General features: G+C 40.5%; 3 protein-coding genes across 5 annotated transcripts; 1 reads left to right on the forward strand and 2 right to left on the reverse strand.

Moving 5' to 3' along the window:
* Positions 1–15: 15 nt before the first annotated feature.
* LOC113661248 (basic helix-loop-helix domain-containing protein USF3) lies at positions 16–10,135 on the reverse strand. Of its 2 annotated transcripts, none has more exons than XM_027175295.2 (7): positions 10,006–10,135; positions 8,817–8,900; positions 8,637–8,704; positions 8,167–8,198; positions 7,808–7,890; positions 7,603–7,699; positions 16–7,224 (listed from the first exon to the last, which is right to left on the reverse strand). In XM_027175295.2, the coding sequence occupies exons 3-7, from the start codon at positions 8,684–8,686 to the stop codon at positions 554–556; spliced, it is 6,933 nt and encodes a 2,310-aa protein (XP_027031096.1). In that variant the 5' UTR covers positions 8,687–8,704; positions 8,817–8,900; positions 10,006–10,135; the 3' UTR covers positions 16–553. The 2 variants fall into 2 exon arrangements, with proteins under 2 accessions (XP_027031096.1, XP_027031105.1); XM_027175304.2 differs by having other exon boundaries at positions 8,817–8,927; positions 10,006–10,129.
* Positions 10,136–10,730: 595 nt separating this feature from the next.
* naa50 (N-alpha-acetyltransferase 50, NatE catalytic subunit) lies at positions 10,731–15,888 on the reverse strand. Of its 2 annotated transcripts, none has more exons than XM_027176558.2 (5): positions 15,682–15,888; positions 13,533–13,666; positions 13,111–13,230; positions 12,824–12,890; positions 10,731–12,533 (listed from the first exon to the last, which is right to left on the reverse strand). In XM_027176558.2, the coding sequence occupies exons 1-5, from the start codon at positions 15,687–15,689 to the stop codon at positions 12,356–12,358; spliced, it is 507 nt and encodes a 168-aa protein (XP_027032359.1). In that variant the 5' UTR covers positions 15,690–15,888; the 3' UTR covers positions 10,731–12,355. The 2 variants fall into 2 exon arrangements, with proteins under 2 accessions (XP_027032359.1, XP_027032352.1); XM_027176551.2 differs by having other exon boundaries at positions 13,533–13,669; positions 15,682–15,884.
* A 1,052-nt stretch (positions 15,889–16,940) lies between these two features.
* atp6v1ab (ATPase H+ transporting V1 subunit Ab) lies at positions 16,941–26,953 on the forward strand. Its single transcript, XM_027176073.2, has 15 exons — positions 16,941–17,098; positions 21,088–21,184; positions 21,329–21,457; positions 21,585–21,799; positions 22,475–22,612; positions 22,722–22,873; positions 23,494–23,656; positions 23,744–23,852; positions 23,936–24,058; positions 24,429–24,543; positions 24,678–24,741; positions 24,831–25,034; positions 25,347–25,441; positions 25,534–25,705; positions 26,328–26,953. Exons 2-15 carry the CDS (start codon positions 21,103–21,105, stop codon positions 26,418–26,420), a joined length of 1,854 nt encoding a protein of 617 aa, XP_027031874.1. The 5' UTR covers positions 16,941–17,098; positions 21,088–21,102; the 3' UTR covers positions 26,421–26,953.
* Positions 26,954–27,170: the final 217 nt, after the last annotated feature.

Here is a 27,170-nt window from a genome sequence, read left to right on the forward strand (position 1 = left end):
TAAAAGGCATCACGGTTTACAAAACAAAACCATTTTAATAATCACCTTTGTATATTTACAAATATCTACAAAAACACACTTTCCATAAATAAGTAAAAATATTTTAACTTGTATTCTGTTAATCAATAAAAAAAAGATCTTTAGTCTCTTTAAGAGATGGAGAAAACTCGGAAACTCCCAAGTCCTTTAAATCCGTATTCCACAATCATTCATTTTCTACCGCTTATCCGAACTTCTCGGGTCACGGGGAGCCTGTGCCTATCTCAGGCATCATCGGGCATCAAGGCAGGATACACCCTGGACGGAGTGCCAACCCATCGCAGGGCATTCCACAATCAGTGAAGGCTTATGACCGTTCACAAAAACTGCTTGAATGTATTGTGGCATAATGTAAATTAGTAACTTCTTTAGTCACATAGGCATCAACAACTCCGTTGTTATTCATGTTTCTAGCAAACACGAGTTCAATTAGAGCTGATCTATGCATAGGCTTTTAGAAGAAATGTTTTTAATGTCATGCTGCCGTAAACCATATTTTCTTTGCTACTATAAATTAAACAGCAGAGGTCCCATCATGCCCAAGAATGTGGCTGATGTTGTGAGCTGGGCGATTAGACTGTTTGCTAGAGTCTGAGGAGGAAGTATTTGCAAGTGACAGTAGAGGGGACATTGGCATTGAGGAACCATCAGGGGGCATCGCTGAAGCTATATCAGGGAAGAGAGAGGTCAGGTTAAAGTTGGATAAATGAGGAGTAATGCCTGAGGAGTTTGCAATGGGCATTGGTGTTATATCAGTCAGCAGCGGAAAGCTTGGCTGTGCAAAGCCCACAGGACGGGGTGGAGAAAGAATAGATCCAAAGCGATTGTTTAGTGGAGTAGTGCTACTCTTATCAGCACTTGGACTAGTAAATATCTGGTTAGAAAAATACTGTATAGGAATATCATTTGGAATGCTTGGATGAGCAGCAGGTGAATATGAAGGGTAGAAAGAAGGCAGAGTGTTCTGAGGCTCCACAGGAAGTAGAGCAGGGGTACGCGAGGCACTGGACTGTGAGACTGGGGGAATGAAAGACGCATTTGCATTAATCGGAGGTGGAGGATTCATACCGCCATCACCAATAAAGGAAAAGCCAAAGTTCTGGGTGAGATGTTGATCAGAAACCAAGTTGCTGTCACTGCCAACCTGTGCACCATCCGGCATGAAACGCACAATACTCCTGCGTCGAGATTCACCACCTGACTGTGGCCGTCCAAGCAGTACTCCCCCACTTGATGGAAGCGGCAATGGACTTTCAGGTTCAAATGTATTTACAGGTCTCAAATTGCCAGACCTTGGTCGATCCCCTGGGCGGATTTTTGAGCTCTGGGGATCTGGCCCAATATGATGGGTTCTCTGACTGACAGTTGAAAGCGACCTGGAAGAGCCTTGAGCACGGCCTGCATCAGAGCTACTGTGTGGAGTTGGGGGAGGATGGGGCAAAACTGATCTTACAGATGAACCATGTATATTTCCACTAACCTGAGAAATGTGCCCTTTATTGTTGTCCCCAAGATGCATGGGGGGAGCCGTTTGTGTAGGGTGTAAATTAGGGCTTGAGACTTTAGCCTGAAGTTCCCCAGAAGAAACTCCTGGTATGCAGTTGTACTCTATACTCACTGGGGGACAGCCTTGTGCAGCTCTCTGGTGACCAGTTTGTTCAGGAAGGTGTGGAGCCAATAGAGATTGCATAAAGCTCTGATGACATGAGTCCTGCTCACGTGGCAACCCTGCTCCAGGTTGCAGCCCCTGTGCTGAAGGATGGGTCCCATATGTACCACGAATACGTCCATCACCAGAAGAACCAGCTCCCATTCTAAATCCAGTTTGTGGCTGAGGACCCCTCTGAGCTGAAGCCACAGATTTACTGGTCATATCTCCACTGCGAGACACTTCAAAGTTGTTTATTTGAGGCCCATTGCCAAGTGTCTTGAAAGGTAAACGCTCTGATATCCGTTGAATGTCTGGAGCCCCTGAGTGTTCTTGGGTTAGTCTGCCTTGATTGTTATGACTAATATTTCCTTTCCCATGTGAGGAATCAACATAACCCTGTAATTCAGACTGATCCTGTGAATTGCCACGAGCAGTCTGCAATGTATGAAGTCCCATACGTTGGTCACCAGCAGATGAAGTCTTCCCAATTAGTGCCTCAGCAGAATAACTAGACAGCCGATGACGCTCCTGTCGTGATGGAGTACAAGCAAGGTCTGTAGAACGCGAAACAGGATTATTAGCCTGTGAAGTTAGTTGCTGATCTAAAGTGCGCGATCCCATTAACCTTTGCATAGCCCCATGATCCTGTCCTGGTTGGCGGTCTTGCTGACTCAAATGATTATTCTGATGAGTCCTGGGGGCTGCTTGTTGGCCCTCACAATTCTTTTCCTGTCTACTAAAGTGCTGAAGTTGTTGCTGAAGATGTTGATGCCTTGGATGTGAACCTTGTTGCTGCATTTGTTGCTGCTGCTGCTGTTGTTGTTGTTGAAGCTGCTGCGGTTTTTGCTGTTGGTGTTGTGGTTGCTGCTGATGTTGGTGCTGCTGTGATTGTTGCTGCTGCTGTTGGTGCTGCTGAGCTTGCTGTTGGTGCTGTTGAGACTGCTGCTGTGGTTGATGCTGCACACGATTCTTCTCCAAATGATGCTGCTTTTGCAAATTAACAGGTGGTCCGGTCTGACCACCTCGTACAACTCTCTTTTTATGGGCATTTTGTTCTTGCAGCAGAGTCCTCTGTTGAATATTGTGGAGCTGGGTGTCTGGTTGTGTAAGGTGATGCTGAAGTTGATAGAGGTGTCTCTGTTGTTCTTGGTGGTGTTGATGTTTTAGGTAATGGCTTCCTGCCAGGATCTGTCCAGATTGTGGTGTGTTATGTTGTAGGTGTCCCTGTTGTAAGTGTAACACACTAGGTTGGTTTTGTTCATGCAGTGTCAGCTGAGAAGGGCAGTGTCCTTCAGATGGGCGAAGCACAGTGGTCATAAAAGTGTTTCCAGAAAACAGGGCAGCTCCTCCGTCAGAATGGTTTCCAGTCATAACCGATGAGGAATTTGGGGGAATTTGTCCAGACATTGTTTGGACATGTTCAGACCCCTTAACATCTATCCGAGCAATACTACCAGACGGGCATGGTTTTGAGCGTTTGTTTAAAGGAAGAACAAGGTCCTCTTGGGCAGACCTTTTTGGCATATCCTTTTGATGACGTTCAGATATTCCATCACCTATGTGAATTCTCATTAGTGCACTTTTCAAAGGTGTATATTCATTAAGTTGTGTTGGGCCAGAGCAGCTTTGGGTGACCTGTGATGATGCCTGAGACACTAGAATTGGTCCCCCTGGTGATGGAACAGATACTTGCTGACCAATGTTTGGAGACCCTGGGTAAGACTGGACAGAGCTTGGCCTGATGAGATTATTAACATTTAGACTAGTGAGAGTACTAGCTTGTGACTGAGAATAAGCAGTGTTCAGAGGAAGCTGGACACCAGATGTATTGATGCCAGAAATCTCAACTAGTGATGAAGACTTTGACACTGTTACGTCACCTTGATTTGCCTGCTTTAACTGTTGACTTGACACCCTTTCTTTGTTTATAGGTGTTTGCTGGGGTTTGGGGAGATCCCATCTGGGGGCAGTTGTACTTGATGGGTTTTCACTACTGCAGACATCGCTTTTCCTTCCTGGGCTGTCTTGTTCAAATATAGCCCTTGCAGCCATTGCTAAGATTTCTGCCTGCTCAGAGGTGAAACTAAAAGATGCAAATGTATTAGGAGATGCAGTAATATTCTGACCAGTTGGAAGTAGTGATGCAACTGAAAAGCCTCTGTTGCTTGAAGTTCCTGCTGTTGGTGAATCAGTCTGTCTATTCTGAACTAGCGAGGAATCATATGATTCATTTCCCATTGTTGATACCTCCTGTGAAAGAATGGTGTCTTTTTGCAAGAAGGAATCTGCATCAGGTATGTTTTCTCTGGTAGCACTTGAATGTTCACCTCTGCTAAGGTCTTTGCTGGAATTTGATTGACTAATTTTGACATTAACAGAATTAATCTGACTAGCAGTTGTCACCGGCATATTAGCTTCTGAATGCTTAAGAAGCTTGTTGAATGTGTTCAAATTCCTGGATTCCTGGTGTAGAACTGGAGGAGTTGTATCTGATGGATCTGAACAAGCTGATGATGTGGGATGCAAAACAAAAGATGTCTGCATCTGTGAAGTGTTTATAGCTTTTAATATTGCAGACTCCGTTTGAACCTGTGGAACCTTTGCCAAGAGGGATCCTGTTTCTAGACTCTTTGTTGGATCAGCACTTGTGCTTGAAGGTGTGTTCATGGGTTGGAGAAGTACAGTTTCGACAGAGGAAATCTTCAAACTATTTTCTGTAGGATTGACACTTGTGAGTGTGGTTCTGTTCTGAAATAAATTAGGACTTGATTCTGTTCGTATGCAACTAGTAGAACAACTGCTGACTGTTGATTTATCTTGAGAAATTAGTGCACTGGATGAAGAGTTATCGTTCATCATTGATTTTGTGGAAGAAGTAACAGCCCTGTTCAATGTGTTACACCGAGAAGAGAGAACACTATCTGTTGATTTGTTTTGTTGAAGATCGATATCATTAGTTAAAACAGGTTCACTGCTGGCATGAATTACAGAGTTATCATCAAGGGGAGTAACAGAATTAAGGGTGCCAACTGTTTTACTATAAGATGGGGGAGTTGCATCAACAACATTTCTGTGACTTTGAACTGCTTCATTGCCCTCTAGAGAATCTGTATTTGTTGCCAAATTAACCGGACTGTGAATTAATTTACTATTTGAACTGACACAAACAGCTGTAGAAGGATTGCAAGTTGAAGTAAGACTAATGGCCATAGATGTACTGACAGTAGTGGTTTGGGGACTCGTATCCTCATTGGCAGAGTTCATAAAGTGAATATCTGTTATGGTGGATGAATGACCTTGTGTAACATTTGGCTGAGATGATATACTATTTGCTGGCTTTGCAGCAATTCTGCATATGCTTCTCTTCTGATTAGGTTCTTTTCTCTTGACTGGTCTGGCCCTTTTAATTGCCACCTGTTTGGGCTGGTTTAGAGCAGCTACATTTGTCTTCTTTGGCAGAATGTTAACTGCACAACTTACTGGTGTTGACACGGGTACAACAGAGGGTAGAACAGATTCATTGGATGTAGTGGGTACCGAAGCCAGTTTGGACATCGAAGACTGCACTGTAGTGTCTGAAGATTGAGAAATGTGCAGTTGTACATTGCTTTGTTTGGACACTTGTGAATTGCTTTGATTGGGAACTTGTGAAATGCTCTGGCTAAGGCTAGTAAGGGCACCCAAACAATTCAATGTGACATTGGTGTTCGGTTCCTCACAGGTGGGTTGAATAATTTGTGTAGCACTTTGGCTAACCTGAGAGCTCCCAGGGTCTGCTGATTTCACTGACTGTAAGACATAAACCTGTCCATTCACAGTGATAGTCTGAGGTGCCGGTGTCTGAGCCTGTGCTAAAGGACGTGGAAGGATGTGAACCAGCTGTTTAGACTGAGCAGTAATGGGACAGGGATTGCTGGAGGTGGTAATTTGATTAGCCAACGTGGTAACTACAGATGGCACTATGCTAGTTTGATGGTTCTGTTGAGTAGGTGCCATTGTTGGTGTCTGGATTATAACAATGTGCTGACATGCTGCTTGATTGGTTACATCTTCTCTAATTACTTGTGGTGCCGGACATGCATTAGCCTGCTGCAAAATAACAACATTTGGATTGTTTTGAGGCAGGGATGTCCCAATTACTGGGGTTCCATCCGAATTCATTTGCACAACCTGCATTGTTTGAAGTACTGGCAATGTGGTGGTTTGAGTCTGGGGCACAAGTATTTGCTGAACAGGAGGCACAATTGCAGACTGGGGCTGGGGTATTACAGCTGACTGTGATGGTATAGTGGGTTGCAGTTCATGCTGAGATGGCATGGTATGATGGATATGAAGCTTGGGTTGTATGGCAGGGTATGTGTGAGACTGAGTTGATGGAGGGATTGGTTTGGGTAAAATTGTAGGTTGAGCTAACCCTGTCTGGGATATAAGAGGTGGTTGATGAAGTACCACAGAGGTCTGGGATATAAGTGATGCCTGAGTAACAGGTGTTTGAGGACAGGGAAGCACAGCTGGTAACAACTGGGGAGGGTTAGGCCGAACAGGTATGCATGTCGATTTAGGGGTTTGCAGTTGCATAGGTACTTGCGTTTGCACTTGAAGAGGAATGGGATGAACTTGGGGATTTGCCACAACAGGACATACTGACAGTTGTGAAATATTATGCCCAGAGTTACTGGCTTCTGTGGCCAAAGATCGACAGACAGGATGTACCGTGTTGCCAGTAAGCTGTAGCGTTGTCCATGTAGTCTGTGTGCTGCTAGCTGCACTGGTCCTTAGATGAGCAGAGTTGCCTGGTAATGTCTGAACCAGAGACATGCTTTCAGTATCCTGTGGCAGCACTGAAGATGCATCGGAAACAAGTGTGTTACTGACCACAGTTTGAGGAAAGGAGGACAGATTAAATACAGGCTGAAGTTGGACAGGCATTGTGCAACTAGTGGAAGATGCAATAGTTGGTGTAGGCTTGGCTGGCTGAGTTTGTTGAGGACTAGGTGCAGTGACTGCAAGCTTGGGACATAATCCTTGAAGAGTAACAAAGTTCCCAGGAGGGGGCAATTTTGGAGCAACAGGTGCCACAGCAGCATACTGCTCCACGACTGTGAGATGGGGCTTGGACACAGCAGGAATAAGAGTTGCTAGGGGAATCTGTGACGATGTAGCAGACGAGACTGTCATTTCATTGACTTGTGTTCCGTTTGGAACACCAAGACCTGGACCCATTTGAACATTGCTTGATGGTTGGATGGTCAAAGCATTTACTGGCTGCTTATTCAAATGAGAAACAGGATTTGAAGGAGCAGATATTTTACTTGCTGAAGAAGCCAGATTCTCATTAGAGTACACAATTATTTCCTTCGACATTAAGTGAGTTGGTGTTATTTTGGCTACTTTAGCACAGCTCTGCTTGCCCTTCCAGTGGATAGTGGGATCATCTAGAAAGTTGATCCCATTTGCTTTGAGAAGCTCAATGTAATGAGCGCTTTCCTTTCTTAAGTCCTCCACTTGCTGTCGTAGGCGTTTTATCTCTTCCGCTGTAGAGAAATGTTTAAAATAGTTTTTAACAAAAGCTGGGTAGAGGTTCAACTCACAATGCTTGGGATTCAGTAGCACTCTTTTTCACAATCCCAAGCATTGACTTACTATATACATTTCTTGTATTTTACTGAATTACCATTCACAAAGTGCTGCTTGTACAATAATGGCTAAACAAACGTGGAGAAAATCACTAACCCCACTTTACCACAAATGCGCTCACAAATGCACTCAAATGACACTGCTGGGATTCAGAATAATAATAATAAAAAAAAGAACAAAATATTGCTATTACAATAATTGGGAGCCAAATTACTGGAAACCTTAAAACACAGTTACCTAAAATCCTGCCAACCAGAGAGAAAGAAACCTCTTACCTTGAACTTTGTCTCCTCCATTGAGCAGCATTTCATCATTCTGTTGCTTAAGCTCAGTGATATAACGAAAGGCTTCCCCCAGAATCATATTCTTACTCTAAGAAAAATAAATAAATAAATAAATAAATAAATAAATAAATGTATGTCGGGTTTAGAGTGCAAGCTTATCGTACTAGAATTCCATTCCAACTTCAAAGTGCATTACCTGTTTTAAGGCTTGAGAGCAAGGCAAGAGATCTCCAATTCGTTTGATACCAGCATTGATCTTCTCTTTGCGGTGCCTTTCGACTAAATGACACGAGTGTTTATTGTACATTGAAAGAAAAAACACCAAGTGATAAATTTGGCATAAACTGTTAAAATATCTTTACAGTCGTAATTTATAATATGGTCAAGATTTTATGTCTAAAGTGCCATATGTACATATATACATATTAGAGATGCATATTATATCTACACATATGTACACAATATGAAATAACATTATTAAATTATTATTACATATACAATGAACATAAACTGCAAAAAATGTAACTTTACTCTCAATTACCACTACCCGCTTACCCGCATTGTGCGTCTCTTTGTTTTTTTTCCTCCTGAAATTGAACAAAACAAATACAATTAGTACCGCAATAGAATTAAAAAAAAATCACAATAGATGAAAGTTTGGTGGTAATAATGGAGATCCTGTGGATGGAGACAGAGGTGTTCTGAACGAGAGGATACCAATCAGGATAAAATACGTTTTATCACAGGATAAAGATGATCAGTTTAAAAAAAATGCAATATTAATTTGCAATCACACTTCAGTTTACGGAGACAAGTGGAGCCAAAGTGTGACAGCAAAATGCCTCTAAAACATGTTCTTTTCCTTTAATGCCAACTGCCTTTGTACATCTGTCAGAAATGAAACTTTAATAATGCGAACAAGTGATTAGTTACAAGTGATTAGTACCATTCGAGTACCAACATCATGAACACAACATGTACAGTTTTGTACCTAACGTAAGGAAATAAATCAAATAGATCCTTACCGGATGGGTTTCTGGGTAGTTTCTGCTTGATTCTGTATTATCTCTGGCATTGTGGCACGCCCTGCAGCCTTAAGAGAAAATTTAAATAGAAACAATGATCTACACCTACCTACAGAATCATATTTTAACAATAAACAATAGTGTATTACCATAGAACAGTCATTTAATAAACAAACATACCTTCCAGCAGTGGGCAAAAGAGTATTATGTATGCCAGCTTAAACTCAGGAATCACAGAGCTGTGTCCTTCATGAAAGCATCTGTCTGCGAGTGAGCAAGAGTGAACATGACCTGAGCACCAGTCCAAAACACAGGTCCAATTTCAGGATCACAACAAACAATAAAATTATGTGACATGGGTGCATACATACTTAGCTAAGTGCAATACATCACAAGCTCACAGGTACAACCGGTTATATATGAAACGTCAAACAGGCCTGATTAGAAGAAATCTGCTTAAAGAGCTGTTGAAGATCATTTGTCCTTTTTTTTTTTTTTTTTTTAAATTTAAGGCATTCATCTCTTGCCCACTTTTAAGATGGTAATCCGGTCTGATTTAAAGTTCATTTGTAAATAAATAAAATTTCCTTCATTATAAAACTTAGATTAGATTACATCTCATATATTTAGGTGGGGACAGCATTTAAATGATTCCCATGTTTATGAAGCTCTGACTCCAGGTTCTATGATGCCTGTAAAGTGTCTACAAAATGATTCCAAAGTCAGCGTGTAACAAACATAAACAAGAATTTTGGACCAAAGCTCCAATCCAAACTGGTTTTCATAACAATTTAATACATTGTTGATGTTTTTAAATGACGTTCTACATCCAGATTATTTATACAAGTAAAGAATAAAATGACCAAGGCATACTGTGCTAAAATTGGCTAGTAAGTGACCAGGTACATGTAAGAGCCTGATACACCTACAGTATGCAATTAAATAACTTTAATTGTGTTATGTATAAAGTCTGCATAGAAAACATTGAAAGGAAATCGATGACATGAAACTTACATTAATTTGCCCTGACAGTTATATTAGCTTGCTAGCTAATGCGCTAAATGTGCTGCTGACTTTACGGACAAGATCGTCGTCATAAATACCCGACAACTACTGAGCGGCTACAATGCGTAAAATAACGCTTATAACCTGTTTATTCACTTTTATAACCAGCTACTCAGGTCATCACCGCTGCCATAACCGGAAAGCCAGCTAGCATTAGAGCTAAAAACAACTAGCTACCGACTCGGAGCTAATGCTAGCTACTAGCAACATGCCTAGCTTACAGGGTCATTCAACTAAATTACAACTAAAATGATCGATTATATCATTATCTCAATTTCGATAATGATCACATAATAAAACCTACCGGTAGCTTCGGCATTTTTTTTGTCCCGGTGAAAAACTTTGTTGATCCTTTTCGATTTACTTCATTTTCTCAATGCCAGGCACTAACATGATGGGCGGGGCGGATTAAACATCCACCAATCACAACGAAGGAGCCGATATTGACCAATAACAAGCAGGACGATAAGCAAGGGGCGTGGCATGTCGATCTGCTGCTTGTTGGTCAATTTGCTGAGTTTACTATGAGACGATCAATCTGAATGAACGCTTGCTTATAACTATATAAATATAGAGTAATAACTTTTTAATTTTTTTTTAAATAAAAATGTATTTTATCCCATACAAAATTAAATCCACACAAGGGTGATACGTGAAGCTACATGACGTGTATCACAGAATATATGTTTAATAATTTATGATATATCCCTATAATAAAATAACCTGAATATTCTTTTATACCGTTTACCAAAATATATATTTACCCTGAAAAGGAGGACAGAAAGTATTTCGTAAAAATATTATATTCACAATTGTCGTGAGCCAAAGTAATGCACATTAACATCAAACCAAGTGCTTTAACTTTATCGACTGTAATTGTTTTTCACAAACCTTAAAAAAAAACGTTCCACACGATCCCGCAGAAAAAAAATGAGATCATTTTCATGATAGCGAAATTGTATTGTATAACCACGCAATAACCCACGTCTTTGTATTTTGTGCAGCATTATAAAAGCATGTTCTGGCAGATAATGCAAATAGTATTTTATTTAGAGGTTTTAAAAGTTTTACAATATAGAGCTCCAGAAAAGACAAAATTTTCCAAAGAAAGAAAGAAAACATGCTTGTACTACAATGGAAAGGGCACATCCCTCTTGGCATGCAGTGTCAAGGCTTCCCCTGGGGTCTGGCCTGCAAATCCAAGTTCAGCATAAGGAACCTCTATAACCAAACTACGCCAAACCCACAGCGCATAAAAAAAAAAACAAAGTTGTTTTTTTTTGTCAGTGAACATCACTGAAATGATAGCAACATGTTGTGGGTATGTTTATAGCTGCCAGTGTGCCGAAGAGGAGACTGCTGAAATATATATCAATCCACACTTACAAATATGCAAAACAAAATGCCATTTGTGTGTAGACACATGGAGGACAAAATTCAGCATGAAACCATTCAAGAAAAATGATAACGGTTGCAGTTTTCCTGTGCATAACCCCAATATTATACAATCACATGTACTACTGAATAAACCATGTTGACGGTTACATTATGTCATTATGTGAGCTCACATCAATGTGGTTTGTTAAATTAACAAATAAAAGTGTATTTCACACTGTAGTACTTGTCTTTTTCCACCATCTGAGATCAGTTTGTTCTTGGAAAAAAGGATCTCAAAATAAGTTAAAATCAATTTCTTGCACGTGGAAGGTGAGTGTGTAGAAAAGCCACGTGCTATGTTAAAAGTGTCTCATATTCTGGGGTAACTGGACCAACAGCATACCTCCTCTCCATAACTGGCACTTACAGTCTTTTCTCAAATCTGACGCATCAACAGCACCCCAGGAAAAGCCATGAACCAACCAGCAATTATGCAAAACAAAAAATCTAAAGGGGACTTTAAATAATGGGCAGAGAAGCAAAGACATTCAGAAACAGGAGTGGAGTTCACTCCTACACACCCACACCTGATCTCTCACTCTCAAACCGATTGACCGTGTTCACGCTGGCTTGAGGGGGCGAGAAGATCCTGTGCGAGGCAGATCGGTGAGATTCGCACAGCAAAGAGACACTACATCACGTGCAATATTCCCCCCCTGCATTCTGTAAAATTGAACACATCTGCATCCCTGGGCTCAGGTGGCAAGGTGATGTGAGGTCCGGAGGTCACGGAGACGATCTGTAGTGTGGCGTCCAATGCTGCCAGCCAGGACCAGCTCTCACCAAAAACAACAGTCCTATTTTTAAAATAGCTATCGCCTTGTTCAAACAACAACAACGTTGTGTCCCCTTGCCATTAACGATTTAACAAACTGAACGATATGCTTACATAGTTAACCTTCACCGTGTCTACTCTGTAACAAGTAAGCAGCTTTTTGGAGCACTTATGTATTCTGCCTGGAAAAAAAACCCTTGTGTCTAATTTCAACTCTCTACATGACAAAAGAAAAAAGAAAAGAAAAAAAAAGAAATGCAAACTGATGGGGACTGAGTTTTGTTTTTTGAAAAATAAAAATTCAGCAATTTGTCATGAACTCGTTTTTCTCATTAAACTGCCCTCCGAAAAAAGTGGTGTATCTACAGGCCCTGGGGCATCGGTCACAGTTCCACTTCGTGAATACGGGGCCGAGATCCATCTCTCCAGCGTGCTCCGGCTCCTATTCAACCTTCTGCAGGTCTCCTGCTGGGGGCTCACACGGGCTCCGCAGGCTCTTCTGGAGAACGTGGGCGTCTGCCGGCTCGATCCTCTTATAATAGTTCTTTTTTGTTTCAATGATCTCAAAACCAAACTTCTGGTAGAAGTCAATTGCAGATTCATTGCTGATCTGCACGTGACTGAGGGAGAAAAGAGAAAAAAATTAGGATTATTCTTGGCCAGAAGGTTTGTTAATTGATTACTATCAGATAAGATAAAATAAAGTTAATGTTCTCTCCATATGATCAAAGTGGCTGTTTGGGATGATTCTGGATGCCCGGAAAATGTCACTTTTATGGAAAAGAGCAAACAAAACACTTTGAAGGAAGACTAATGACTGGATAATACACCTGTTGCTCATGTCAGAGCTCATTAAATCCTTACATTACTCAGTAGACTGGTTTTATACGGATAAATCCAAAATTCTTACAGGTAAATGTTGTCAAATGTGCCGTCCTTCTCACAGATGTTCAACACATGGTTCAGCATCTTTGTTCCTTCAAACAAACGAGACAATTAGGAAATTTCACCACTTCTAGACAGAATTAAAAACACAATACTAATTTTTCCTTCAAATGTCACCTGATGAGTTGTGCTGCACTAAAAACAAGAAAATAAAAAAAAATAAAAGAAATTCTGAGATTATATAAGAGTTTCTCCCATGGCTCGAAGCTTTGAAACTTCAGTCCCGTCCTGCTTTATGTGGAAAAGCTGTACCTATGCCCAGTCTGCGGTAGGGTGCGAGGCAGCCAAGTGTCATGATGTACAATCTCTTCTGGTTCTGAGAGTGATCCACTCGACAGCACACGGCTCCCACGGCGATGTCGTTGAAGTACGCTGCAAAACAGAAGCATGACTGATGGTACATCTGATCCAAAAGCAACTGTGTAAGAACTAAAAAAAACTGCCATTCAGTTACAGGGAAATGGTCAAAAACTGTATGACGTGATGAACAGCATCACCGTCGGCATCTCAAAGGTGATCATTTTCCCATAACATCAAGTGCCAACAAATACAACTTTTAATTCATACATAACGAAATTCTTGTCTGTATCAATCAAACTTCAGCTACAAATGTCAGAAATACAGATTTGATTAAAAAATCTAAATGTCTCTGACCTGATGCCTAGTTGCCTTACCTAGCTTAGCGAGCTCTCCTACTTCCAGCACATCTTTGTAGAACTTGTCGTTGTAACTGACAGGGAAGATGACTTGGTTGAGACGCTTCAACTGTTTAATGTTGTGGGGGGTGACGTCCCCCAGCTCGATCCGGCTACTGGAACAAAAGCAGAATGCTCAACCTGGTTGTACGCTCATCACTACAGAACAACATTGTAGAAGACAAAAGCTTCAACAAAAACTGAGGCAGATATTAGCAAAACTCTCACTGATACAGTATTTAAAGCTGCTATATTTAGTTATTAAATGAGGGTTGCCCAAAACATCTCTGCATTGCTTCATCATCGCCATCAGGTTTATTTGTTGCCTTCACTTGACACCAGTCTGGGAATGACAGCAGTATTTATAGGATGACTGCATGCTAAAATGACACAGCTGCACTTTTAGGACATTGCTACAGCTGGGGATCAGATAGGACAGGGCAGGATCTGACCCAGGAGAGGGTAACAAGAGAGCAATAAATACTTTCTTCCTCTCTCTTCCTTGGACCCTGAGAAGTGAAAGCTTTTGTGAAAAACTGGTGTGTGTGCAGCACCTCACGACACACTAAAAAAAGCCAAACATAACAGTAAGGAAAAAACCCAAAATCAACTGATTAAACACGTGCAGTCAGGTGCAGCTCCTGATACCTACAAAAATAACCCAGAGCTTCATCTGCCTTTAAAGTAAGGGAGAACCAGCAGATACTTGTCTTTTCTTTCTAAGGCTAGTTTAACGTTCAGTGTTTTTAGTGTTCATTTAAGACCATTATTTGTCACGCTGTCCAAGATCCCAAAATCTTCCCTGGATTTTAAGCAAAGCTTAGCATATGCTATCAGATTCTACCTCATGTTTACGGTGTGAGTTGTGCATGATCCTGTGCCATTGTCCTATCGGTGGCTTTTAGATGATCATCGTAGCAGCACTTGCAAACTTTGTTATGTACTGTCTTTAGCCAAAATAGCTCCATGACGGCTGTCGACAATCTCGACTCGCGTCCAAAGAACTTTTTTTTTATTTTTATGATGTGACCGCAAAGCCCAGCTTACTCAGAATGAACAAACGCTGATCACCGACAAGCCACCAACAGGCAGCAGTGAGGGGGATGCAGGTCTATTGGTGCAGGATCTTTGATGTTTAATCTCACAGAGAGAAACGTCTGCTGTAGACTTCAGTCCTAATGTGAAAGGGAACCGCTCGTAATCTTAAAAGATCACAAACTGAACATTGTACAAAATCGACTTTAATTCGTTTCCCTTTACTGGCTGCTGCAAATTTGCATAAATATTGAATAACAAATGAGCTCTGTGAGCAACAGCTAATCAGAACAGACAAGTGATTTATTATATTTGACACTGAAATCCAGACACGCCCACTTCAGGTTTGCGTTTATATTAGAAACAGGTTTAAAATAATCTCATCAAATTTGACCAAGCGATGTTCTTATTGAGCTCATTGTCCAACTCCTAAAACCTCACATCTGAGGATGTCACTCTCAGGGAGTTTAAGAAGTACATGCCTCATTAACATGAGTTAATTTTACTTATTAACTACAAACTCACTCATTTAACTCACATTTCTCTCTGAGCGAATAATCAGTGCTTAGCGTTAGCTTTATAGCTAACTGTCCTAGCTAGGCTTAGCCACGTTATTATGTACATAATGTGTTAGCTTTGTTCCGTATGAGCTGCTTGTTATTCATAATAAACCCATTTAAACCTCTAAGAAGACTAAAGTCACTGAAGAACACTTAGTGAGTAAATGTGCCATGCTAACCATGCTAGCTTTGCACAGTCTGACTCAACATTTTTTACATTTACTTTCGACCACAAGCTAAGCTAATTTTACTACTGTACAACCCCAGACTTACACTTAACCCTGAGTGTTTATTTATGTGACCTAAAGGGATTATTGTGAAGTCTAACAGAACGTTCGGGTTTAAAATAATCTGTTGTTAGAATTTCTCGTCTTGGCTTGAAATTCTTTCGCAGGTAAGTTAGCGTTAGCGTTAGCATTAGTGTTAGCATCACTAGCAACTCCCCCGCCCTCCCCTGCTGAAAAAAGAGATGAAGGAGGAAAAACTTTTTTGTGACGGCTTAAAGGTGGATAAAACCACACGCCGTTACTCACCCTTTCATCTTTATCTCAACTTATTCGTGGTTTAAAAATCACCGAGGTCGTCGTAATGTTGTCCAAATACGAAAGAAAGGGAAATTTGTGCTAACTTTGGGCTACGAGCAACTCTCGGTGCTGTTCCCTCCACATGTATGTTGCTAACAGACTAGCAAATGCTGCTGCTGTCAATTTGCTCGCCAGTGTGTTTTTCCCACACCCGTATTCAGGTAAACTCCGCCTCCTGCGATTCAATTGGTTAAATCCATCTGACCGCTTGATCTACTATTGGTTGAACACTGGCTAGGCCTTGTGGTATGACTTATTAACCAATCTCTGAATTAGAGGCGGGGTTTAATGAAAATGGATAGGAGAATTAACGCAGCTCCGAGGAACGGCAACAAACAGAAAAGACGGCGTATGGACACAGGAAGTGACGCCAGAATACTTTAAACTAAGAAATTAAAAGTCTATAGAAAACTGTTACAGAAGTTTGCAATTTATAAAATGATAATTTACCTGAAAGCTTGAATTAAAAAACATGAAATCACTTCCATTGTATTATTTAAAATTTAGTTATTTAGTTTGGTTTGATCCTAAGTAAACAAACAAAACCTACACCGAAATAGTAATAACACACATCATTTTGACCCGACTTGTTTAATGTTGAACGTTATTGTTTTTTGTTTGTTTGTTTGTTTGTTTTTTACAAAAAATTTTTTTCTAAAAATGAATGGTTTCATGCGTCTGAATTAATTACGTTATTTTACCTATTCAAAATGTATACCTTTCTAATACTACCTCTTGAACATATTTACTTCCACGTACACTAGAGGGCGCTGCTTATATCAGTATTTACGCTTGCTCACACTAGAGGGCGCTGTATATATCTGTACATACGCTTACTCACACTAGAGGGCGCTGCACACAACCATATATTCGTTTGCTCCCACTAGATAGCACTTCTTATATCGTTATCTACGGTTGCCAACACTAGAGGGCGCTGTGCACATCCATATTTACATTTGCTTAGACTTAGAGAACGCTGTGCCAATCCGTATTTATATTTGCTTACACTAGAGGGCGCTGTGAACATCCGTATTTACATTTGCTTACATTAGAGAGCGCTGTGCACGTCCGTATTTATATTTGTTTACACTAGAGGGCGCTGTGCACAATCCGTATTTACACTTGCTTACACTAGAGGGCGCTGTGCACGTCCGTATTTATATTTGTTTACACTAGAGGGCGCTGTGCACAATCCGTATTTACACTTGCTTACACTAGAGGGCGCTGTGTGTTCCTGTTCCTGTTCCTTAAGGACCGTCGAGTGAATGAAGTCAGCTGATCTGTTCTCTTAGTCGCATTATTTTTCATCTTTTTTCTCCTGGCAGACGGAATCAGGGACTTTCTCCGATCTTTCACATAATTTCAGGTATTTTATCTTTATATTTTAACCGCTTACGATCCCAGGATTGTTTTTATTTTTAAAGCTATTCGAAAGTCGTGCTGTTATTTTGGCCTAATTCATTTAGCTCCCAGGTAGCTAGCATAGGTAGCTAAGCTAATTCCATCTAATCAGAATCAGCTTTATTGCCATGCATGTTTTCACATGCGAGGAATTTGCTCTTCCGATAGAAGGACAATTTCTCATACTAAACAATTGGTGTCACGTGTTTCTGTCACGCATTCACGTGTATATGTGAACGCTGTGTGTTCTGAGGGCTGTTTTTTGTGATGCTGATTCGTCCCTTCTGTAACCTTGAGAATAAACGAGCTGCACCTTCGTTTTCACGCGATTTCATTCATCCTTTGCTTTAATAAAACATTTCTCTTTTTATTTTCGTGCCAGAATAAAAAACGACAGCAAATAAACAACAGTAATAAACCTTCGAGTCCATCTGAGCAAAGCATCTTAAGATTTTGAAATAAATAAATAAATCCGACGCACTTTGATATATTTTATATGATGTAATATTCTTTATTAAACTATCATAGTAAATAAATAAGAAAAACATTCAGATTTGTTTTGTTGGATGAAAATCCTACAGCTGATGTGATGGTCACGTGACTGCAGAATCTCCCTCAACACCCCCCCCCCACGCGTAGGTGTTCAGTCCTTGATCCGTGTTCACACCTTTAATCCGCATTTGTCCATTTCAGTGATTTATCAGCATTTCAATTTGCATTGATAAACTGGTTGTAACTCCAGAAAGCAGCTGTGAGCTCAGGGTCCTGCAGGTCACACGATGTTCTCCAACTTCTTCATTTTATGACCTAATGTTTGCCTGAAGGTCATAAAAGGAAGATCTTGTCCTTTTTTTCCTTTTGTGATCATGTTATTTATTTATTTATTTATTTATTTATTTATTTATTTATTTATTTATTTTCCAGATCTGTATATTAATATAAGCATCATAATGTGTTTAAATTAAGATGACTATCTTCAAACAGTAGTTTGACTCTCTGTCAGAAACCGTTATTAATACTGTATACACACTGTAATAAACCGCTTATAAACGCTGTAATACATTCAGTCTATCAGTTACAGGAGTCACGCGCCTGCTGCCGAGAGCCACAACTTCCTGTTTCTGTGGTCTTTTCAATTTCAGACAGGAAAATATCCACATTTCTGTTATCCATAAGTATCTTTTTTTCTCTCTCTCTCTCTCTCTCTCTCTCTCTTTGATTTGTCTCCGATGATCTTTGGGTTGATTTCACATCTAAAAAAAGACAAGATTCCTACAAGGTCAGAGTCCCAGTTTGGTCGCATGAGATCGATGGGGTTTAATCTTAGTAACTGTTATCAGGACTAGAGAGTGGATTAGACTAACTGGGATTAGATTAAACCGAATCTGGGATACAGTTAGTTTCATTGATCTGTGTAGTAACTTGTACTTTTTTTGTCGTATACTGCTTACTTTTGAATATCACAGAACAAATCAGCCCAAACATTTGATTAAATAATTTGATATTAAATAATTAATTCTCCAGCTCTAAGAACGGAAGATCTTCAGTCATCATGTACTTCCTTCTTATGGAAGCTTCTATACAAATGTCCTTTACTCTGAGGAACTTCAGGCCATTGAGATAAAAGGAATGGAACAAACAGGAATTTGAGCCTAAGACAAAGAGGAGGATTTTATAGTTTGGGTTAATTACAGCTTTTTATTTAGGAAATTGCTCAACAGAGTATTACACACACACACACACACACACACACACACACACACACACACACACACAAAATCACTTTAGTGTCTCTGAAACAGCAATGTTCTGTATGTTCCACTTTGGAGTTTGGAGGAGGAGAAGAGGGCGTTATTTAGAACTTGTTACAGAAAATGAGTTGGTTAATTTTTCTTCAAGAATAAATTCCCAACTGATTTTACAGACAGAATGATGAAATCTGCTCGATCCAAACGTACGAGTAGTCTCGTTTCTCCTCACAGCCACTCGTGCTGAAGTGTCACATCCACAAAGATTTGCCAGAATTACTCAAGCTCTTATTTACTCCTCCTTCCTCTTTCATCAGTCAGTCACAAGCCATGCTCACGCTCATGTGACCCCGCTGTAGAACCGCTCCGGATACACGGACTGTCACTGAACCCATGAAACCTCTGTGATGAATTTTATTTTGTGGATACTTTATTATTACGGAATTCTGTATTTCTGGGCTGTTTAACAGTGCAATTGTTCATGGTTGAGATTTCACTCCTTTCATACTTTCTCACCAGAGGCGTGTTCTCGATTCTGATTGGTCAGAAAATTAATTCGTTACTAAACAGTTTCTTAAAACTAATTAGCTGTTATTTAGTAAATAGAAGTACCTAATTGTTGATATGGTAAAGTTTAAAGTAAGGAGTGCTTAGTAACAATCAGCACGGCTTTTCATCAATCGTCTTTTATTCCATCAAGACGCTGAGAACGTGTTCTTGCGGATGTTTCTTTAATCGCAGGAATGAAGGAAAGGAAAAACGCAGGCTTCTCACATGAACGTGACTAACACTCGAGTCGACTCTTAAAATATCTGTCAGTCTGGTGTTGATGGAAACAAAGAAACTCCCAGTGACTCTCTACTGAAGATCCTGAAAGTTCAGCTGTTTGGAAGGAAACAAACACATAATTCATTTTATGCCTGAAAAGATGGATGGAAATGATCTTTCCTATGAAGGGAGAGATGATGCTTATTGATCTATAGCGAGGAATCGAGAGTTATGAGGTGTTGAGATTACAGAAGAGATTATTAATGTAATTCATTTCTGCTTAGTGATTTATGTGTTGGATTACTGATCGAAAGCTGGTGAGTTTGAATCCAAGGGCCACCAACCTACCACTGCTGGGCCCCTGAGCAAGGCCCTTAACTCTCAAAAGCTCAGTTGTATAAAAAGTGACACAAATGTATGTTGAACAATGACACATAGAGGCTTTCATTAGTTTTCTACCGCTTATCTGAACTACCTCGGGTCACGGGGAGCCTGTGCCCATCTCAGGCGTCATCGGGCATCGAGGCAGGATACACCCTGGACGGAGTGCCAACCCATCGCAGGGCACACACACACTCTCATTCACTCACACACTACGGACAATTTTTCTCAGAGATGCCAATCAACCTACCATGCATGTCTTTGGACCGGGGGAGGAAACCGGAGTACCCGGAGGAAACCCCCGAGGCACGGGGAGAACATGCAAACTCCACACACACAAGGCAGAGGTGGGAATCGAACCCCCAACCCTGGAGGTGTGAGGCTAACCACGTGCTAACCACTAAGCCACTGTGCTTTTGGCTTTACATCATGTCCGTGTTATTATATTTCTATACATTTTCATATTGTAAATTTCACTTTACTCAGTTTTGTGAAGTGGCACCGTTCAGGCTCAGAAGCGAAAACATCCAAAAGGAGATAGCGTGAGTTCGACAATGATACAGCCGTCTCTGGCTCAGAGTCCGAGAGAGCAAACTAGTCATGTTGCTATGTCACTGTGATTGACAGCAGGGCCAATCGGCTTAGTCTTTCCCTGCTATCAATCACAGTGACTCAGCCAATCATGAGTACCTGTGAGTTGATGTATGTGGAAAAGGGCAGACGGTGTTTTCTTTAAAGTGAAGTCGAACGTTAAAAAAAACATTGAGGTTTTCATGGAATTTCTACAAATCCGAGATGGTGGAAGCGATTGTGATGTTTATTTCAGGTGTCTTAATTTGATTATATTAATTAGATTTTTATATAATATATTATTTATATATATATTATACACAATACGACAATACGAGGGAATTGTTTCTGAAAGATTGTGTTGTGTTGATATGAGAAGAAACACTTGGTGGAGATGATGGTCTGAAGACATAAGTCTGATCAAACGTTATGATGGAATCACAGAAGGTTCTCCTTACACGTTGTGGTCTGATTTCTGTGGTCTTAGATTCACGCCTTGAACATGGATTTCTCCAAGCTGCCCAAGATCCGAGATGAGGAGTACGAGGGACAGTTTGGATATGTGCATGGTGTCTCTGGACCTGGTCAGTAAAAAAAAAAAAAGCTCCAATATTTCTTTAAAAATATTCAAGTTGATTTATCTGACCGTCAGGATTTACATTAAAGTGTTTAGACGTTTCTTTGTGTTCTATAAAAGCCTGGTGTGTATCTGTGTGTTCATCCCTCAGTGGTGACGGCGTCCAGCATGGCCGGGGCGGCAATGTACGAGCTGGTGCGTGTAGGCCACAGTGAGCTGGTGGGAGAAATCATCCGTCTGGAGGGAGATATGGCCACCATTCAGGTGTATGAAGAAACCTGTATCCTTCACACACAGTCGATTAGACTCTTTTATTCAGAAGTCTTGTCGGAGCATCGGAGCTGCTCCAGTGGATAAGGTCAGTCATTTGTTCAGCATGGTGAATATTTTTCCTGAGCTGTGTTCAGCCGGCGTTTCTGTTGGTGACCCGGTCCTGCGTACTGGGAAGCCCCTCTCTGTCGAACTGGGACCTGGCATCATGGGCTCCATCTTTGACGGTATCCAGCGTCCACTCAAAGACATCAACGATCTCACCAAGAGCATTTACATCCCCCGAGGCGTGAACATCGGTGCCCTCAACCGTGACAGCAAATGGGAGTTCTCACCTTCCAAGAGTTTACGGGTATGTACTCTGGAAATCGACACGTTTTATCTCAAAATGCATAATAAGTTTGACTTACGATGAGGATGACTGAGGATTAAACAAACGAACAAAATTCTCCAAAAGGTTTTCATCATCATAGTTTTTATGATTTAAGATTACAGGTTAATAAATTCTGATTTAACTTCAAGAAATGGTTTAAATACTGTAATATCGAAAAACACTAGTTTAAAGATCCAAGAAAAAATACATGTAACTGAACTGAGAATTGACGTGAATGGGTCAGTTCACTCTCTTTAAACTGGACGACTCTACATAGAGCCGTATTCAGAGTTGGCTGTATCAATAATTAAACGTATTCAGAGTCGGGTTGCTGAAGCTGATACGCTCACGCCTTTAATAAAGACCAATTAGAGCCTGAGCCTGGACAATGACATGTTTGTTTTTACTGCCGTGATGTGATGGTATAAATATTTATCTATAAGAACTGAAGGCCATGACTGTTAGATTTACAGCAAGACTTAATGATCACATAGCAAATAGCACACAGTTAGACGTCAATAAGCTCTTGGTTCTTACTTCTTTAATGCTCAGAGTCGAAGCTCTAACTACGTCTTAACTGTTAAATACATCGACTCATTTGTCAAAATCACCAAATCTATTTGAACAGATTCATTCTTCCGTTTTCTTTGACAGGTCGGGAGCCACATCACCGGAGGAGACATCTACGGTCTTGTGTACGAGAACTCTCTCATTAAACACAAAATCATGCTGCCACCTAAAAACCGAGGGACCGTCACCTATGTGGCACCGCCTGGGAACTACGACGTCTCGGTGAGCCGTGTGGCTGTTTTATTTGAACGATGAAGTAAACATCGAGTCTGTATGGAGTATATACGTGACGCACAAACGTATGTATGTATGTATGTTGGTGTGTTTATAGGATGTGGTGCTGGAGCTGGAGTTTGAAGGAGTGAAGGAAAAGTTCACCATGGTGCAGGTTTGGCCCGTGCGTCAGGTCCGACCCGTTACAGAGAAGCTACCTGCCAATCATCCTCTGCTCACGGGCCAGCGAGTGCTGGACGCCCTTTTCCCGTCAGTGCCACACACATGCATTATAAAAAAAGTCTGTGAATCAAAAACTCTGGCATTGGTTTAACCGGTCAGATGTACCTACTTGTTTATTTGTTTCAGGGAGGTAATTAAATGTAGCATTTAGAATGAAAAGGATTTGCATTATTTAAAAATCTCTTCTGAAAGAAAGGCTGTGTTCCTTAACATGAGCTGTGTGAAGCATTTCCACTGATCCTTCATTCATTCACTACCTCTCTGGTCTGAGGAACAACACTTTATATTAGACTAGTAGTTTATTATAGTTTGGGAACCTACATTTTTAGAAAATGTCCACAAGCTAAAAAGAAACTAAAATAATAACTGTGTCTGTGATTAAAAAATCTATTGTGAAGTGGAGAGTTAGAGCTGGGTCGCGGATAAGCGGTAGAAGATGGATGGATGGATGGTTAGAGCTGTGGGAGGGGAACTGAGTCGTAGGAGTTGTTTGTAATTTAAAAAAAAATCTACAGATATCTGGATCACTAAACATATGTAGATTACAGAGAGAGAAAGTGTGTGTGTGTGTGTGTGTGTGTGTGTGTGAGCACGCATGAGAGAGCATGTGTGAGAGCTGTGTGTTAAAATGTCTACTTTACTGACAGGTGTGTTCAAGGGGGCACTACCGCCATCCCAGGGGCTTTTGGATGTGGCAAAACCGTGATCTCTCAGTCCTTGTCCAAATACTCCAACAGTGACGTCATCATCTACGTGGGCTGTGGAGAGCGAGGTAATGAGATGTCAGAAGTACTGCGAGATTTCCCTGAGGTGAGAAACAGCACAGCAGAAGCTCGCTCTGGAAGCTGATTATGATGGAACTCTGTACAATGGTCAATGCTCTGGTCTGTCTAACAGCTAACCATGGAGGTGGATGGGAAGGTGGAGAGCATCATGAAGAGAACCGCTCTGGTGGCTAACACCTCCAACATGCCCGTGGCTGCTCGAGAGGCGTCTATTTACACAGGTATCGGACCCAGCAGCTGTCGTTGGTTTAGACTTTGTTTTATTTTTGTATTTGTGTCTTTATTTTATTTGTCTGTTCTTCAGGTATCACTCTGTCTGAGTACTTCAGAGATATGGGTTACAACGTGAGCATGATGGCAGACTCCACTTCACGATGGGCTGAGGCTCTCAGGGAGATCTCGGGTCGTCTGGCTGAGATGCCTGCTGGTGAGATGATGATGATGATGATGATGATCATAACCATAACACATCATATAGTGTTTAAACTGTGTTGCATTGCTTTACATTGTGTCCAAAAATAGGAAGGGACGATTAAGCAAATACAAAATAACAGTAAATAAATAGCCAATTATTAGTTTGTTTGATTCCCTGTGGCATTATTTCATTTTATTTGACTCTTTTTATTTATATTTCTTTCATGATCCTATATGTTTTGATTCCAGGTTTAAGCATCTTTTCATAGCTTCCTTCTAAAAATGAGACTTCATTTTTGATTAATTTTAATTGCTAAACCCTCCTGCAGGTGCATCATTGTTTTAATGGTGTGTGTGTGTGTGTGTGTGTGTGTGGTTAACAGATAGTGGTTATCCTGCCTATCTGGGGGCTCGTCTGGCTTCGTTTTATGAGCGTGCCGGCCGTGTGAAATGTCTCGGTAATCCAGAGAGAGAAGGTAGTGTTAGCATCGTAGGAGCGTAAGTTATTTTTAAGTTATTTTTTATTAAATCCTCTAATGATAAAACTATGATGTTTTATAGCTGTACAGGCTGAATTGATATTTGGTCTCGTTGTGGTTGTTAGAAGAATAATGAGGGTGATTTTTCTGCAGTGTGTCGCCCCCTGGTGGAGATTTCTCAGATCCTGTGACATCTGCTACACTGGGTATTGTACAGGTAACAACTCAATGAACTCCTTTTTCATTCCTTCACTACAGTACCACATTTGTGCTTTCATAAACACTTGGGGTTTTTTTTCTTTTCAGGTGTTCTGGGGTCTAGATAAGAAACTGGCCCAGAGGAAGCATTTCCCGTCTGTAAACTGGCTGATCAGCTACAGTAAGTACACACGACCACTGGACGAATACTACGACAAGCACTTCCCAGAGTTTGTGCCGCTGCGCACTAAAGCTAAGGAGATTCTGCAGGAGGAAGAGGATCTGGCTGAGATCGTCCAGCTTGTTGGCAAGGTGAGGAAGATCGCATGAATCTGTTTTAAACATGAAGAAACTCTCAGAAAGTAGAGTTATTATTACAACATGGTTTGAGTGTGCTATGTGTGTGTTGGATTAAAGAATGGATCAGTGTTTTCTAAAGATCATAAATATCATTGCTTTTTTTTTTTTTTTTTTTTTTGAGCTGGTAACAAAAACAGGGACTTTTTGAGAGATAACAGAAAAAAATACACAGTTCTGTTTATTTTGTTCCAAAAACATTACTTTCAGCTGTTTGTACAGTACATAAAGCGTAAAATGTACTTTATTTATTTATTTTTGCACCAGGCTTCCTTGGCTGAGACAGATAAGATCACCCTTGAAGTCGCCAAGCTGATTAAAGATGATTTCCTGCAGCAGAATGGTTACACCCCATACGACAGGTTTGTCTGTTTATGTAAAGCATTGAACAGTTACATGGTTTGATGTAGAAGCTCAAATCAACCTAAATTTCTATCGATTTCTTTCACACCAGGTTCTGTCCATTCTACAAGACAGTGGGCATCCTGTCAAACATGATCGCTTTCTATGACATGGCCCGGCACGCGGTGGAGACCACGGCTCAGAGCGACAACAAGATCACCTGGGCCATGATCCGTGAGCACATGGGCGAGATCCTCTACAAGATCAGCTCCATGAAATTTAAGGTGGATTTTTATAATTATTCTGCTTTATAGACGTTCGAGTTCTAACTCACTAATTCACAAACAGGCTTTTAAAAAGATAACCGATAACTTCGAAACATCGATGGGTTTTTATTACGTTTTCTACCACATTGCTGTTGAATTCTCAGATCTGATGGTTGGAAATCAGTGCAGCTGCAAATCACAGGTTAATGATAATAATCTATAATGTGGTGATTTCTTTTTTGTCTAATAAGCTTTAAAACTAAGAGAAAGTTCTGTGTTCTGTAAAGCTCTCCTTTATTTCATTTCCACACGCACCACAACATTAACTGTGACGAAAGAATAAATTTTCAATTTATTTATTTATTTATTTATTTATTTATTTATTTGGTAAGGAATTGACCTTTGGATTGGAATGGAAAATTTCTGTGGTTTAAGCGCAATAGACCACATGAGCCACAACGTTTAGTTATGTTATATTAAAAGATGATGCACTAACAATGATATTGTGTTACACCAAAAATAAAAGGAAATGTTATTACATATCGAGATGAATTATTTTCATATAAATATTCTATTAAAAATATATATAAAGACTAAATGAACACTGATCAACTTTATCATCACTTGCTCTTTCTCTCAGGACCCAGTGAAGGAGGGAGAGGCGAAGATTAAAGCCGATTACGCGCAGCTGCACGAGGACATGCAGAACGCTTTCCGTACCCTGGAGGACTAAGTCCCAATCAGCTGAATGCAGCTGTCGTGCTCTCTCCGACTTCGCTCCATCCACCGACATTCCACTTCTTTCTTTTCCCCCTTCCTTTAATGGAGCAGCGTTAGAAGAAAGCATTCTATCGTCAAGAACCTCCTCCATTTTGTGTGTGTGTGTATACGTGTGCGTATGTGTAGTAGTTGGTTGTATTTGTGTTTCTGTAAGTGTTTCAGATGTGTGTTAAATTTTTTCGTATACCGCTCTACTGCCTCATCCTCTTTTGTTGATGTATTTTTTTTTTTTCTCGAGATCATCTGGTGTAATAATTATTCCAGCGTTCTCTGTACAGACGATTTGAGAGATGCGTTCAATTAAATGGAGTTAATATTTATTGTGTGGAACGCTGGTGGATGCTTGTGGTGATATTTTGTCCTGTTTTAAACTGTATTATCCCATAAGACCGGTGTGTAATATATTTGCGGCGTCACACTTCTCTTCTATAATGCTTGTGTGACCGTGTTGAAGTCCTGCAACAATAAAATACAACTACAAATGTGTAAGTGTTCATGTGTATGTGAATGATTGATTGATTAATACATCTATAGTACAACTATGTATTTCACATCATTTGGATTACTGTGAAGATATCGGTATAAAACATGATTAATAAGATAAAAGTGCAATAACACGACAAATCACAGAATAGTCTGTGGGGAAAAAATCGCTTGTTGTCTTTCAGTCGTAATGATATTTAAAATTTCCTTTTCTTTACAA

Source organism: Tachysurus fulvidraco, chromosome 25 (genome assembly GCF_022655615.1).
Source record: "Tachysurus fulvidraco isolate hzauxx_2018 chromosome 25, HZAU_PFXX_2.0, whole genome shotgun sequence".
In the NCBI taxonomy this organism is placed as follows: Eukaryota; Metazoa; Chordata; class Actinopteri; order Siluriformes; family Bagridae; genus Tachysurus; species Tachysurus fulvidraco.

Bases quoted from the DNA above. Each gene is read 5' to 3' on its own strand.
- LOC113661248 (XM_027175295.2), bottom strand. From the start codon at position 8,686: ATGCCAGAGATAATACAGAATCAAGCAGAAACTACCCAGAAACCCATC. The intron at 7,891-8,166 runs GTAAGCGGGTAG...CGTGTCATTTAG, and splicing joins CAAAGAGACGCACAATGCGG to TCGAAAGGCACCGCAAAGAG. The intron at 7,700-7,807 runs GTAATGCACTTT...TATTTTTCTTAG, and splicing joins GCTCTCAAGCCTTAAAACAG to AGTAAGAATATGATTCTGGG.
- naa50 (XM_027176551.2), bottom strand. The intron at 13,231-13,532 runs GTAAGGCAACTA...TCTGTTTTGCAG, and splicing joins AGGAGAGCTCGCTAAGCTAG to CGTACTTCAACGACATCGCC. The intron at 12,891-13,110 runs GTACAGCTTTTC...GTTTGTTTGAAG, and splicing joins CTACCGCAGACTGGGCATAG to GAACAAAGATGCTGAACCAT.
- atp6v1ab (XM_027176073.2), top strand. From the start codon at position 21,103: ATGGATTTCTCCAAGCTGCCCAAGATCCGAGATGAGGAGTACGAGGGA. The intron at 21,185-21,328 runs GTCAGTAAAAAA...TTCATCCCTCAG, and splicing joins GCATGGTGTCTCTGGACCTG to TGGTGACGGCGTCCAGCATG. The intron at 23,657-23,743 runs GTGAGAAACAGC...TCTGTCTAACAG, and splicing joins TACTGCGAGATTTCCCTGAG to CTAACCATGGAGGTGGATGG.